This window comes from Syzygium oleosum, unplaced genomic scaffold, assembly GCF_021117445.2.
Source record: "Syzygium oleosum isolate NSW1041296 unplaced genomic scaffold, Sole_v2.1 Sole_v2.05, whole genome shotgun sequence".
NCBI classification, from domain to species: domain Eukaryota; kingdom Viridiplantae; phylum Streptophyta; class Magnoliopsida; order Myrtales; family Myrtaceae; genus Syzygium; species Syzygium oleosum.
The window spans coordinates 13,924,476-13,938,531 of NW_026607489.1; the positions used below are offsets into that span (position 1 = coordinate 13,924,476).

Sequence of the window (14,056 nt, forward strand, 5' to 3'; positions counted from 1 at the left end):
TTGAGTTTGAGAATAGGCTCGGTGGATGAGGGGGACAGCTCCTTTCGTGAGATTGGCGGCGCCAAGATGCCACCTGCATTATTATGCAATCGGGAAAAAACACTGTTTCGCACGGACGTTGGTATTTGAATTCAATATCATGGCTTTGGAGTCGGGTTGCATTAGCACTAGGGCCAAGGGATTAGGGTTTTGAGAAGAAAATTAAGGGTTCGTTTGTTTCACAAAAAATATATTATTTTTGAAAAATGCTTTTAGGAAAATGATTGTATTTTTTGTTATTTGGTTGAAACCTAAAAATGACCCGGAAAGTATTTTTAGTCATTTGGTAAGGAAAATTTAATAGGAAATATTATCAAAAAATTCATATTTCTATTATATTTTTTCTTTCTCTTCTTCCTTGGTCAGGGACCGGCCATAAGCGAGCTCCAATCTCACCCAAGGCAGGCAAGGCTCGAGCTTGCCAGATCCCAACGAGACTCGAGCTCGCCCAATCTAGCAAGGCCCAAGGTCGAGGATCATTGCCAGAGGCCGCAAGCTCGACAGCCTAGAACGAGCTCGAGGATCGCCGCCAGAGAGTCGCAAGTTCACTCGCTCGAAGCTTGCCACCAGAGGCCGCGATCTCACCCGATCTGGCGAGGCCCGAGCTCGTCGGCCGTCACTATGGCCAACGACAAGCCAAGGAAGAAGAAAAAGAAAGAAAAAAAGAAAAAAATAATAATTCAACTTAAAAAAAAATTTAAAATTCGAATTTTTTTAAAACATAATTTTTATAACAGCAATTGTTCCATTAACTAAGAATCTGAGTCCGAGCGTCGAGGAACCCCGCACTGCCTTAGTGGACCCGGGCTAGAGGGTCGGGACTAGAGCTCGAGCACGGCCTTTATAGACTAGAGTTTGGGTGTCGGAGTATCGGGTACGAGCAACAAGGGTTCTTACTTGGCCTTGATGGACTCGGGCATGGGTGCCAAGGGCCCGAGTCTAGGACACCGAGGTCCCGAGCCCAGCTGACGAGACGTGGTCCTGAATGTCAGGACCCGAGAACCAACATTGGGATTTCCGTGCCTAAGCGTATAGTTTCGGGTCCAAGTACCGATAGCTAGTCATATTTCGAAAAACGTTTTCCAATTCTTTCAAAGAGGAAATCGTTTTCCTAAATTTAAGCTTTGGTAGGAAAACATATTCTATTCACTCATTTTTCTAAACAAACCAAACTCCGGAAAATGAGAAAGTGTTTTTCTGAAAAATATTTTCCGCGAAACAAACGGACTCTAAGTGCTTTCTCATTGAATCCCTTTCTTTCTATTTGATTGCACTGGAAATAAACATGCACTGACTGGTAACGTGCCAACCCTTTATTTGTTTGAAGGGGATGCACCCATTCCACTCGAATAAAGTATCAGGAAAATGACCATATATATACCCCACCCGATTCTTGGTGCATCACTTCACCAAGTTAATCTGAGAAGAAACTGAGTTACGCTAAATGGCGTCACAGAGATTCTGGCTCTGCCTTGTGATCTTTCTACTGGTGTCCTCGTCTAATGAAGCGAGAACGCACAAGGCATTGTCAAAAGATGGAGGCAGTACAATGATGGAGAATGCGAAACAGGTCTTAAGGGCTACATGGAAAAGGAGGAGGAGATGGAGTGGCATATCGACTCGAAGCGGGCCGCGCCTGGGGGGCCTGATCCGCACCATCACTGAACCCAGTTTGGGATGTTCCGCTCGTGAAGGGCAAACTGGATTGGAGGGCTTTACGGTTTACGTCGCGTACTTTGCATGTGGCTACTTCTTATTATAGAAAGAAGTTGCACCTCGCATCCTCTTTATTAGAATAAATGCCAATTCGACAGTGTGCCTCGGCAAGTCTTTACATCATTTCGATGATTGATTGTAGGCTAGCTTGACGTTGGCGGTAAATAGTTGTTTTTAATAGAAAAGGCTTGAGTTTCATAAAGAAAAAAGGTTCCACTGCTATATTAGATGGGGCATATGGGTCATTATATAGTTAATCTCCATATGCATCAATATTAATGATTGTTAAATGGTCCTCCTTTGGAATGCAGGTTGAATTTCTTGTGGTCTTGCTCTCCAACTTATGATTAGTGGGAGTACTTTTCCACTAGATATTTGAATCATCGAGAACTATCGCTTTTGCCCAAACGACAAACAATGATCCCAGTCAAATTCCTTGCTTGCTGTCCAATAAAGAATTAATTGGCAATTGGGTAATTGCGGAGAAATACTTGCGTCATTAATTTATAATACTAGAACAAATCAATAACACTTCGAAAATCCTATCAGCACTGCAATTTAAAAAGAAAACCTGCATGTTCCTAACATGGCCTGGTCACCTTTCTAACTAGGAAGGTCAAGAAGTGATAGCCCAGCTAAGGACTCAGCGTGTGTTTGGGAAAGGTTTGGAGGTGTAAGCAACTAGCGTTTGGCAAAGTAAAATAAAGAGACTCGCTTTTGATCATAAAAGCAAAAGCCCTGCCGCCAAGGACGACCTCACTGCCCCCTCCGTCGGCCCAGCACGCCATCGCCCTCTCCTCCCCGAGGATCCCCACGATCTTTAATCAATATGTGGTCATGAGGTTTAAGTTGATTGTAACCATTAGACAGCAAAGTTCCATTATGATGTCCAACCCTTTCCTGTTTCACTATAATAGATACCTCATAGTCAAGCAGTGAAACAGCTTTAGGTGCAGTTACACGCCTTCCTTCTTCATTATCGTCTCCCCTTTTACGAAGAAGCAACCTTTTTGGTCTGGCAACCCCAATTTCAGTATTCTGGGAATGACACTGACTAGGAGTTTTATATTCCCGAGCAAATTGGTCAAGTAACTCATCATCCCTCAAATGAGGCTCAATTCTAGGAGGAGCAGGATGAATACTCAAGGCTTGAGAAAGCACTGGAGCCTCAACTTCCACATTTTCTGTATATTCATCCACTGATTGGGGCAGCAACACAGCAAAGCAAGAACCTGTTTTATCTCCTTTAGCATTATTCCCATAATCTCAACGAGTTCGAGGCCTTCATGTTTTTTGAACCACCATCCAATCTCCAAATTTCTCATTTTGTTATGGAGTACCAAAGGTTTCATTTTTAGTTTACCTTTCTCCATGCTTAAATACGTCCGGAACAATATTATCTTCACACTCTTCAATTAGATGTCCATAACAACCACAATGGAAGTAGATAAGTGGAGGCCTTTATACACAATCTTGCATCGACGACCACCAATAGTGAGCACGGGCACAATGGACTGAGAGAGATTGACTTGAACACATAGTCGTGCAAAATTTCCTCTTTCTGCGGCTAGTGCTGTAGCATCCGCCTTCAAGGAGAGGTCAATCTAGTTGCCTACATTAAAAAGCCCTCATCAAAATACTCCATCGGCAGACAAGGAATGCGAACCCAGGCAACCACTTTGTTCACAGTAACCGTATCTGGATCAAAGTGAGAAATCCAAAGTTGAATCGTTAAGTAGTAATAAAAAATCATCCGAGGCTCGTTATTCAAAACTGACTCGCCATTCTCAGCCAAATTAAATTTATCAACAAAGAAGTCATTACCAACATCAATGATCGGCATTTCGCCTCTCAACTTCCACAATGCCATCAAGCGACGAATGAGAAGAGATTGCCCAATTTTGCGACCAAGCAATTTGATAATCAAAGCTTTGTACCAAGGGGCACGTAGTCATTTTTTCTCCTCTCGAGAATTTAGACTTTTGGGCAGTCAAAATCATCATTTTCTAGAACCTCCGCATCAAATCAACCCAATCAGTAGACTCCACTTCCAAGTTCATAGGAATTCCAGTATTTTTGCCCTGAAAGGTCTCAAGATGAGTGGGTCAATTCATCGCCCCGTAGCACCAGCCCCAAATTCAAAACTTAGTTTTGCTCTTTTCTTACTCCTAACTAGTTGGTCTATCTTTTGTTGAGAAAGGACAGGGGACTATTGAGAGGACGGTAGTAAAGATGACATACCTTCTCTGTAACGCCGTTAATTCCTCTGAAGAAAGCTCGGAGACGTTTTCCCTTGTTAACGGTGCTGTCGCTCTTTGCTTTGTTGTTTCCCTAAGATCAAACCTCTTCTGTTTGTGAGCGTTGACATTTCTACTATGGAGAGTAACTCTCCATATGAAAATTTTAACGCCAATCTATACTAATACCAAGTAACTTTTTGAGGGGTAACTTGTCATCGTAAAAAGCAACTTTCAACTATATTATCTCATAGTTAATAATACTTAATTAAGCAAAATGTCACAACCCATTAATTGATAACTTTGAACTCTCATGTCATTATCAATATACCATAGGCAAATTTCTATCATGCAAGGTACTAGCTGTATCTTTATATGGTAAAAATAAAGGTTAATATCACGAAGAAGCCCAAATTAATACACTAGTGACAAATTTACCCTCAATTAATTTTTTGACCACAAAAAATCCTAAATTGGTACACTTGTGACAATTTTACCCTCTTTTAGTTTTCATTAAATTTTACTGTCAAATTTCTGAGTTGAATGACACGTGACAGTTAACAGGTGTACTAGTTTGCGGTACAGGTGTACCAGCTTTAATTTTTCGTGATATTAATCTAATTTAACGGAAGGTAAATTTGTCACAAATGTACAAATTTGGAGATTGTGGTGGTTAAAAAAATTAGTTTAGGTTAAATTTATCACATGTATATCAATTTGAGATTTTTGGTGGTTAAAAAATTAATCTTGAGTAAATTTATCACAGATATATCACTTTAGGGTTTTTCGCGATATTAATCCTAAAAATAATTCGTCTTGTTCCCTTATTTGGTTACATATATAATATAATATATAGGGAAAAAACCACCAAAAACCCCAAACTTTCCCACTTGTGACACATTTACCCCGAACTTTTTTTTGTGACATCAAAAACCCCAAACTTTGTTATTTGTGACACATTTACCCCGATATACATTGTCCATGGACATTTTCGTCTTTTTAGCTTTTTCTTTTTCTTTTTACTTTTTTTTTTCTTTCCGGCGAGGGCCGCCCTCGCCGGCGTCGGGCGAGGCTCGCCCCTCGCTCGCCCGGCGAGGGCGAGCCCCGCCCGACGCCGGCGAGGCTCGCCCTCGCCCGAGCGAGCGAGGGCGAGCCTCGCCGGCGCGGGCGAGCCTCGCCCTCGCTCGCCCGGCGAGGGAGGGTGAGGGAGGGCGAGGCTCGCCGGCGTCGGGCGAGCCTCGCCTCGCCCGGGCGAGCGAGGGCGAGGAGGGCGAGCCTCGCCCTCGCTCGCCCAGCCCGGGCGAGGCTCGCCCGACGCCGGCGAGGCTCGCCCTCGCTCGCCCGGGCGAGGCGAGCCTCGCCGGCGTCGGCGGGGCTCGCCTCGCCTCGGGCGAGCGAGGGCGAGGCTCGCCGACGCCGGCGAGGGGGCCCTCGCCGGATCCGGCGAGGGCGGCCCTCGCCCGACGCCGGCGAGGGCCCCTCGCCGACGCCGGCGAGGGCGGCCCTCGCCGGAAAGAAAAAAAAAAGTAAAAAGAAAAAGAAAAAGCTAAAAAGACGAAAATGCCCATGGACAATGTATATCGGGGTAAATGTGTCACAAATAACAAAGTTTGGGGTTTTTGGTGTCACAAAAAAAAGTTCGGGGTAAATGTGTCACAAGTGAAAAAGTTTGGGGTTTTTGGTGGTTTTTTCCCTAATATATATGTGTGTGTGTGTTTTTTTTCCACTATTTCTTCAGAACCTGAAAAATCAGCCGGCACTTCTTGCACGTTTGCTCTTTCCTTCTCTCCGGGAAGAGTGGGCACGACTCAGAGCGACGCGCGAGCTTCGCTTCGTCTCAGCATTCCCGGTCACTGCCCCGAACAAGCTCCCTCGTCCCGATTTCCCGCCAAAACCCCGATGCGCTGTTCTCCAGTTCCGCACCTCCGACTTCACCTCCCCGTCAACCTCGCCCCGCGGCCATCCCCGCTCCGACCCGCGCCTCCGCCGCCCTCCTCTCCCATCCGCTTCTCCCCCCGTCCATTCCCCCGCCGCCGCCGCGGCCTCCTCGCCCCGAGACCTTCCGGTCACGGGAGATCCGCCGCGGGCTCCCCGAGCCCGGGCTCGCCGGAGGATGACTTCGACGTCGAGCTGGGCCGCCTCTTGGCCCTCCTGCCCGAGGAGATGCGGCGGAGGGTCGGCGAGCATCCGGAGCGGAGTCAGCTGATCGAGGTGGTCATGGACTTGGGCCGGAAGCCGTTGGCCCGGTTCCCGTCCGGCGATTTCGTGCTGTCGGAGCTCCCGGTGACGCACGAGGATCTCGAGCGCGCCACGTCTCAAGTGAGGCTTCATAAAACTTTTAGGGTTTAGTTGACTGAAAATAATACTAGATGATTATATGCCGCTTGATTAGCTGCCGTGCCGCGCTATACCCGGTAATTCGGCATCGATTAATGTTAACCGGTATGGAAGGATACCAGTTGATCCTCATGAGGATATAAACAGAGTAGAGCTGGGACGGTAGAAATTATAAGCAAACTGGATTACTGATAAACATGGCAAAATTGGAAGGGTGTTTAAGCTTAGCTTTACTAATGAGATTGTCTCACATAATCTAATTAACAATGTCTGAGGGGTTATAGGAAAATATTGGCCCACCATTCGCTTACTTGACTGATTGTTACCCCGTGCACGGTTAATTTGATTTATGACTTCTTTATCACATTCAAGAATTCTCGATCACTCGGTTTCCTGCATGTTGTGTCTGGTATCAATCACTATGACTTGGATACACTGATATTTATTAGAGTGGCTTTATCTCTGCCTTTAAATTGATTTCGGAGGGGACTAATGATGCGCTCGATGCTCACTAATGGATTCATATGATAGGTTGGCGACTTTGCCGTAGACAATCGAGCAGGCATCAGTCGAACATTACATCGCATTAGTGGTATTAGGAATCGGAAGGGAACAATTATTGGACTAACTTGCCGTGTTGGGCGAGCAATATCAGGAAGCGCTCCTCTGCTGCGGGATTTGGTTCAAACCGGGGATTCTCTGTTGCTTATTGGGCCACCAGGGGTGGGGAAAACTACCATTATCAGGTTTTTGAATAACGTCTTTATCGCAGTTCATTGATTTACTCTCACAACTAGGATTCATAGTGTTTCGCTTTAAAAGTTCCAAATGAGGAATATGCAGCTGATCTTCTTGCAGACAGGCTTATGTAGCAAAATTTATTGTGGCTTGAAATAGTCGATCTGAACCTTCCAATAGCTAATAGTCATATTATAGATACTTTCCTTGCTTATTGCTGTCTTTTTTGAGTCGACTAGATTTAAAGAACAAAGTGTTGCTGCATTGACTTTTCATTTAGTTGGTGCACAGGTAAGATGACTTTGGAAAATGCTACTGATTGTTACTAAGATAACTTCAGGAAACGCAACCGACTGTTGCTCTGTATGAATCAACTTTTGCATTCAATGCTCATGGTGAATTGTCAGTGGAAAGAGTTTTTTTGGAAGAATGAATTGGAAGGAAAGTATGAGTGGGGGATTCTTGTGGAAAATCTTTATCAATTTACTTTGTCAGTTTGCCTGTATTATAGATCAAGAATCGTGCCATTTAGGTCAAGCCTTGCTGCATAATGTTGCTTCAATTTCATCCACAATATAATAAAGTCCTCGGTTGACAAGAGAGCTCATTCAAGTAGAGTGGCGATGATTTTACTTTTCAGGGAAATAGCTAGAATGCTTGCGAATGATTATGGAAAACGTGTCATGATTGTTGACACTTCCAACGAGATTGGTGGGGATGGTGACATACCTCATGAAGGAATAGGCAATGCTCGGCGAATGCAAGTTCCCAACTCTGACATGCAACATAAGGTGGGAGCTGATATTTAATAGTTAGATTACTTGCTTTTACTTCATTTTAGAACTTCCCTAACAGATGCTCTTGCAAGCTACAACTTAACCTAGTTCCTCCTTTTATGACTCATTAGTACTGTGTGTGGTTCCAAATGGAGATATAGGAATGACCCTTACTGCGATAATTGACATCTTTCTTCTTCTTATATAGGTGTTAATTGAAGCAGTGGAAAATCATATGCCACAAGTAATTGTAATAGATGAGATTGGCACAAAGCTTGAAGCAATGGCCGCAAGCACGATTGCCCAACGTGGGATTCAGCTAGTTGCGACTGCCCATGGTGTAACTATAGAGAATTTGATAATGAATCCTGCACTAGAGATGCTTGTCGGAGGAATTCAGGTTAGAGACTTGTAATGTCAGTTACAATTTGTCAATATCTCCTTTTTTTTTGGTCAATATCTCCTTGATTACTTAGATTTATGTAGCTTTTTAATTGGCTAAATGAGGGAAATAACTATTGCTTAGGTTTTCTTAGCGTGATGGTGTCTCGCCAATGTTTATTACTTGTTACTTTACTTCACAAAACAATGTGCATTCGCCCACAGGAACTTCTCTGGGAATTGCTTCTCCTAATGCCCAGAAACTATGTTTGTTTTCTATAGAGTGTCACTCTAGGGGATGAGGAAGCCAGCCGGAGGGGTGTCCAAAAGACTGTGCTTGAAAGGAAAGGACCCTCAACATTTAGTTGTGGTGTTGAGATCGTCTCAAAGACTGAGTTGCGAGTTCATCGTAGCTTAGAGGCAACAGTGGATGCTGTTTTGTCAGGTGAACTTCCCAATCAAATTGGATTTGTTCCAATTGTTGCTTGTGGCCAATTGTTATATATCCATGGGAATTTTTAGCTAATCTGCCATTATTGCTCAGTGATTGCTCTGATGTTGGCATAGGGCGGTTACCTAAATTTGAAGTTCGCAAGATGGGGACCAAGGATTCGAGAGGAAATGCAGAGACAGAACCTTTCGCCTACTCTTCCCTGAGTGATAATGATGATACTGGCTTTATTCATGTTCCAGATAGGGCTGGTGAAACTGCTGGCTATAGTGACTATGCTCCTGAGTTGCCTCCAAACAGGGAGAGTTTCAGAGAAGATGGGGCTCGTCTTTCCTTGTATAATTATGGGGTAAGCAGCTGTGGCTTTTAGGCACATAAATAATCCATCTCATTGAGTTAATGAATGCAATAGGTCTCACCTCTCTCACTTTGGAAATTTGAAGCTGATTGCTTGGGTATTCCATCCTTCGTGGAGAACCTCTTGTCAATAGTAGTCATGTGATTCTCTGTCTGTTCAGGTGCTATTGTACATAAAGATCGACTGTTGCGCCATGAGATGCTTAGTAATCCTTTTTTTTTTCCAATTAACATAATTACTTGGATTCTTAGGGACAATCCTTTTTCAGCTGAGTAGGCTTGGAAGATGCCTGACTATATCCACAAGTGTTCTTCTAAAGAAAAACTCAATTTCCTTTTATAATATAAGGGATGACCTTCTCTTTCTAGAAATAAAATATCCGAGTTAGCAGAATTGTAAGTTGTCATTTTTCTTCTAATAAAGTATATTGTGTTCTCGTTGCTCTTGAACCATCTTGCTTTAGCAAATAATAAATTGTACACAATTCGATAACGACATCATGGCATCCGGTGATGTTCTGTTTGATTTGCTGATCAATTCTAGCTAATATTGCTGCTATTCAACAGATTTGATCATATTGTTGAAATAGAAATCATGTTCCATTTGAAATCTCTTGCTACATAGCTTACAAAGTGGGCAGTTATTGTAGATCCCGGAAGCGAGCATAGTCCAAGTAATTAAACAGCTGAATTTGGGTGAAGATGTTATCCAATTAACTGATAACATCAGCCAGGCACATGCATTACTTGCATTGCAGTCCAAGCTCAAAAAAAATCCGGGAATTCAAGCTGCTGCTAGATCTCATGGAATTCCCATTTATGTCACGAAGGTTGTTGGCTGCAATTTCTTTATTTGACAGGAATTCTTCACAGTTCAATTTTAATCCCTGAATTTCGTTTTTGTTCCTACCAGACAAGTTCACTGGTTCAAATAACAAACGCTGTGAGGGCATTATTGAGGGATCGTGATGGGTCAGAGGATACTGAAGTAGAGGACAAATCGAAGTTGTTGGAGAAAACTGACGCCCTAGAGGTAACTATTTATTCTCATTTCAGTCTACTTTTAAACAACTTTAACTAGAAGAGCGTAGAATAAAAAATGGGATCGATCTTATGATGTCATGCCTGTTAATTGATCTGCGCGCTCTTTATGATTGAGGTATATTATTATCAAAATCCTACATCATGTTTTTGATATAAAAAAAATGCTTCATTCCTCAAGGGCGTGCAGATCTATCATAATATATGACATCATTGTAATATCTGAGCTGCGGGGAATGGGACATTAATGGGGTATATAGGTTCTGGAATTCCGAAGAGCATAGAAAAACAGAAACCATTTCCACCCAAAACTCCAGGAATTTCCATGCTCAGAGGGCAGCTCTTCTGTTATTATCAGGCATTCAAGGAAAAATACGGAGTGCACTATTGCACGAGGCCTGGAATGAAATTGAATTTGTTAATCTTTTGGTCATTGTTGGGGCTTAGAAAGTTGTAGGATGGCACCTGAACAGTCGTTTTATTTTCTTCATGGATTGCTGTTCCAGGAGGCAAGAGTGGCAATTGAACAGGTCGTCATTCCAAAAGGAGAACCTGTGGAGTTACTTCCAAGATCATCTTCCATAATGTCTCTTCAGCTAGACCTCATAAGAAAATACCAACTACAATCGGAAAGAGTAGGTAAAGAGCCGGATATACTTCTGCGTATCCTTCCATATGACAGTGGAAGCTACGAAGACGGAGATTCTACAGACAACGAGGTAGTTGATGGGTTTGATGACTTTGGGAGCACCAATGGCTCCACTTACAACATCAGCAAATTACCACTTCTACCCGATTAGACAGACAGTCAGATTTATAAGTAAGTAGACGGTTGCGTCATATGGGTTACAAGCTCTTTGTGCTAACTGAATGTTCAGCAGCATTGCTTGCCTTTTCATGTTTACTCATTAGGTTTTCTCTGTGTACATAGAAAATATTACATTAACTGAGCTTCTGCAGCATACTGTCCTGAGGAGTCTAAGATTAGGTAGAGGTAGAAGTTATTGATGGATGTAACAGCCATTTCCCACTATTGCCGTCTTCATTTTTGGTCTTTTCTCATTCTAATTGTGCTCCGTGACCATCATAGTACAGTTTTTATCGATTAGGTTTGCCAGTGACTACACACACCTACATTTCTTAATTCGAATAATATTTTCATTTTTAAAATACTATAGCGATAACTGATAGTCATGGCCACTGGAGTTTTGTTCCACTGATGGATAGATTAACACCATATCACCACTTTAGCGGATGTACTTAGTGAATTTTTCCATTAAATGAGAATGAGTGGTTGAATTGTGGCAGAGCAGGGATACTTTTTGACTCTCAACCTCCAAAATTATTGGTATCTTTTGCCTTGTTGGAGTGAGAATCTCTCCCTGGCGTGACTCATTGAAGTACACATACTCGATCCAAGAATGTAAGTACTCTCTCTGTGGTACCTATCCTCAATTCATTTAATAAGATGTGATATACGGGCTGAAATACTGCTGATATCCCATTTTTACGAATGTGTTATTGAAGGTTTCAACTCTCGAGCTGTTATCTAGATGATAATATATGGTCTTTCTTTCTATATGCTGGAAGTCATATGAAGTCGTCATGATGATATTATAAAGAATGATGAACTTGTATAAAAGCTCAGAACTTTGATGCATTATATGCAAAAGTGCACGCTCTTTATTCGGCTAAATTTGACTGGTTGTATATGGAAAGCCGACTGACCAACTTCTTCCTATTTAAATGCCACTGAACACCGAAAAGGAGGTGGACATTACTCATGAGCATTTTAAGGGATCGCATCCTATAATGTGAAGATAAGTGAACCTTTTGGTTTAGTGGACAGTAGTAACCTTAGCCTATTTTTCGGGTTGTCGCATTACTTCTTTGGCAGTTCTTGTTTTGAAAACGCTAGGGATCGGGTTTGCTGTGTCCAAGTGCTTTATCTCGAAGCACTAACTTTAACATTCTAGTTTGGTTGATAAAGTCAAATATTTAATAATGATCAGGGCATTGGTCAACTGGACCAGTGTGAGTGTGACCCAGCCACACCATGATTATTATTTGATCACTATGGATTGTCTTTTTGGTGAGCTGTCAACCCTCCTATAGGCTGCTTTAGCGGTCAAACTTGATGGTTGATGCAAAATCAAAACGCTTGGTTGTCAAATTATGTATCTCACATTTGTTGTGAAATTACGATCGAGTTATAAAACTTTAAAAAAGTATAATTAAGTCTTTAAATTTATTAAAATGGATGCAATTAATTTTTTTTGGTTACTATCTTATTTGGCGAATGGAGAATCCTGGCATGATGTTTTGATTAAATTTGTGAAGAGGGACGGTGTCGATGTGGCGTCACATCACAAAGAAGCTGGAAATATTAAAAAATAAAAAGAGGCTGAAATCTTAGAAGAAAACGGTTAAATGGCTAAACATTTCAAGAAAAAGGCAAAATTAAGAAGAAAAAAAAAACGAGTTGATTGAGAGAGAGGCTTGAGCTATAAAGAAGAGAATGATCTGAGGGTGGCAACGATCCCTGCCCGGGATGTGAGGGTGGCGACGCTAGCCTGGGGACGGCCCCCAACCCACAAGTGCAGCAAATTCTGAGCGTATCATATCAAGCTTGAACTTAAAATAAAGACTAAAGGGTAGAGTAGATCGGGAGCCAGATGGGCAGCAACCACGAGCATCAAAGTTCCTAATTTGAAGACTAACCCAAAGTGCAGGAATTGAGTCTGAAAATTGAAAATAGGGAAAATCGTGAACTAACGAAGAAAGAACAAGGGTGAGCAGTGGAAACTATCGTTTGCCGCCGTCCATCCAAGCGAACCCGTGACAGACCGGCGAAGGAGTCACCAACACGTGCGTGACGGTGTATTTCTGGTTTGCCCCCGCGTTTGAGTCCGCTCACCATCTTCAGACAAAGCATCCACCTCCTGAAGGTTTGCTTAGACCACTACGTTTTAAGTTCAACTTCCCGCTTCTCAGTTTGTAGGGAAGAGTAAGAACCTAGGTACTCAAATGAACCAATCGTGACCGGACCTAGCCAGCATCGCGCGAGGAGGCGTGGGCCTGTGATCCCTCCCTGTGCACAGGTGACGGTCGCCGGCCCTCGTTGATGATGACTTTGGAGCGGCATACTTCGCCACCTTCAAGTCCTTCACGATTCTGTCCTCTCTTATAATCTTCCTCCTTAATCTAATTTAATTGAGGCTCAGGAATAAAAATTCGGGAAAACAATGCTGTTTTGGCCATGACCACACACCTTAGTTAACATTAACAGCCACGTATGAGAGGAAAGGGGAAGTAATAAAAAAAAAACCCATGTCAGCAAGTTTCATTAGCTGAATTCGACATATTTAATGAAGTGATTTGATTACACAAACTCGACAAATTCTAAGACTAGATTGGATTTTTTGAATATTCTAAAACTCGCTTGCACATTTCATGATAAACTTTTAAGGTTTTTGATTCACCTATGCTTTGAAATTTTATTTGGGCCAAAAGTTTAGCCTCTCCCCTTTTCTAGCTTTCACGTTCCTCTACTTTACATAGAGATCAAATGTGATCAATTGGATTTAAGTTTTGAGTTAGGCGTGCCGTTTCAAGCGTTTTCAGATGCAATTTGCGCGACTTGGATATCTGAAATTACTAACGTATTGAGTAGTTCTTTCGTCTCTAAACTCTCAACACTTTCAAAACTCTTGTCATTTTCGTTTCCTCTAATATGTTTTTGTCTAAGCTACACTGCCCCTGACACACTACTTTTCACAAAGCATTTTGGGTCCGTATAATTCATTCATTCATGTGCATAGATTACAATAGTGAAAACGTTGGGTCGGCGTGGGCAAAAACATGTGTGATGATGTCATGTATTGCGTCATGGAACACGCTTGTGAAATTTACTAATCTATTTGACTCAAAAAAAAAAGGAATTTACTAATCTAATGATAATAACGTATACTAGTCACTTCTAG

General features: G+C 42.4%; 1 protein-coding gene across 8 annotated transcripts; it reads left to right on the forward strand.

Moving 5' to 3' along the window:
• The first annotated feature begins 5,744 nt into the window (after nucleotides 1-5,744).
• Nucleotides 5,745-11,735, forward strand: LOC115665858 (protein SEEDLING PLASTID DEVELOPMENT 1). 8 transcript variants are annotated; one of them, XR_008816656.1, is made up of 11 exons: nucleotides 5,745-6,311; nucleotides 6,861-7,075; nucleotides 7,708-7,858; nucleotides 8,052-8,243; nucleotides 8,507-8,669; nucleotides 8,792-9,024; nucleotides 9,683-9,862; nucleotides 9,946-10,065; nucleotides 10,580-10,897; nucleotides 11,387-11,496; nucleotides 11,601-11,735. XR_008816656.1 is itself a non-coding variant. In XM_056311823.1 (10 exons), exons 1-9 carry the CDS (start codon nucleotides 5,892-5,894, stop codon nucleotides 10,871-10,873), a joined length of 1,968 nt encoding a protein of 655 aa, XP_056167798.1. In that variant the 5' UTR covers nucleotides 5,745-5,891; the 3' UTR covers nucleotides 10,874-10,897; nucleotides 11,387-11,735. The 8 variants fall into 8 exon arrangements, 5 of the variants coding, with proteins under 5 accessions (XP_056167798.1, XP_030443539.1, XP_030443540.1 ...); XR_004003805.2 differs by having other exon boundaries at nucleotides 10,580-10,893; nucleotides 11,382-11,496; XR_008816657.1 differs by having other exon boundaries at nucleotides 10,580-10,893.
• The last annotated feature ends 2,321 nt before the right edge of the window (nucleotides 11,736-14,056 follow it).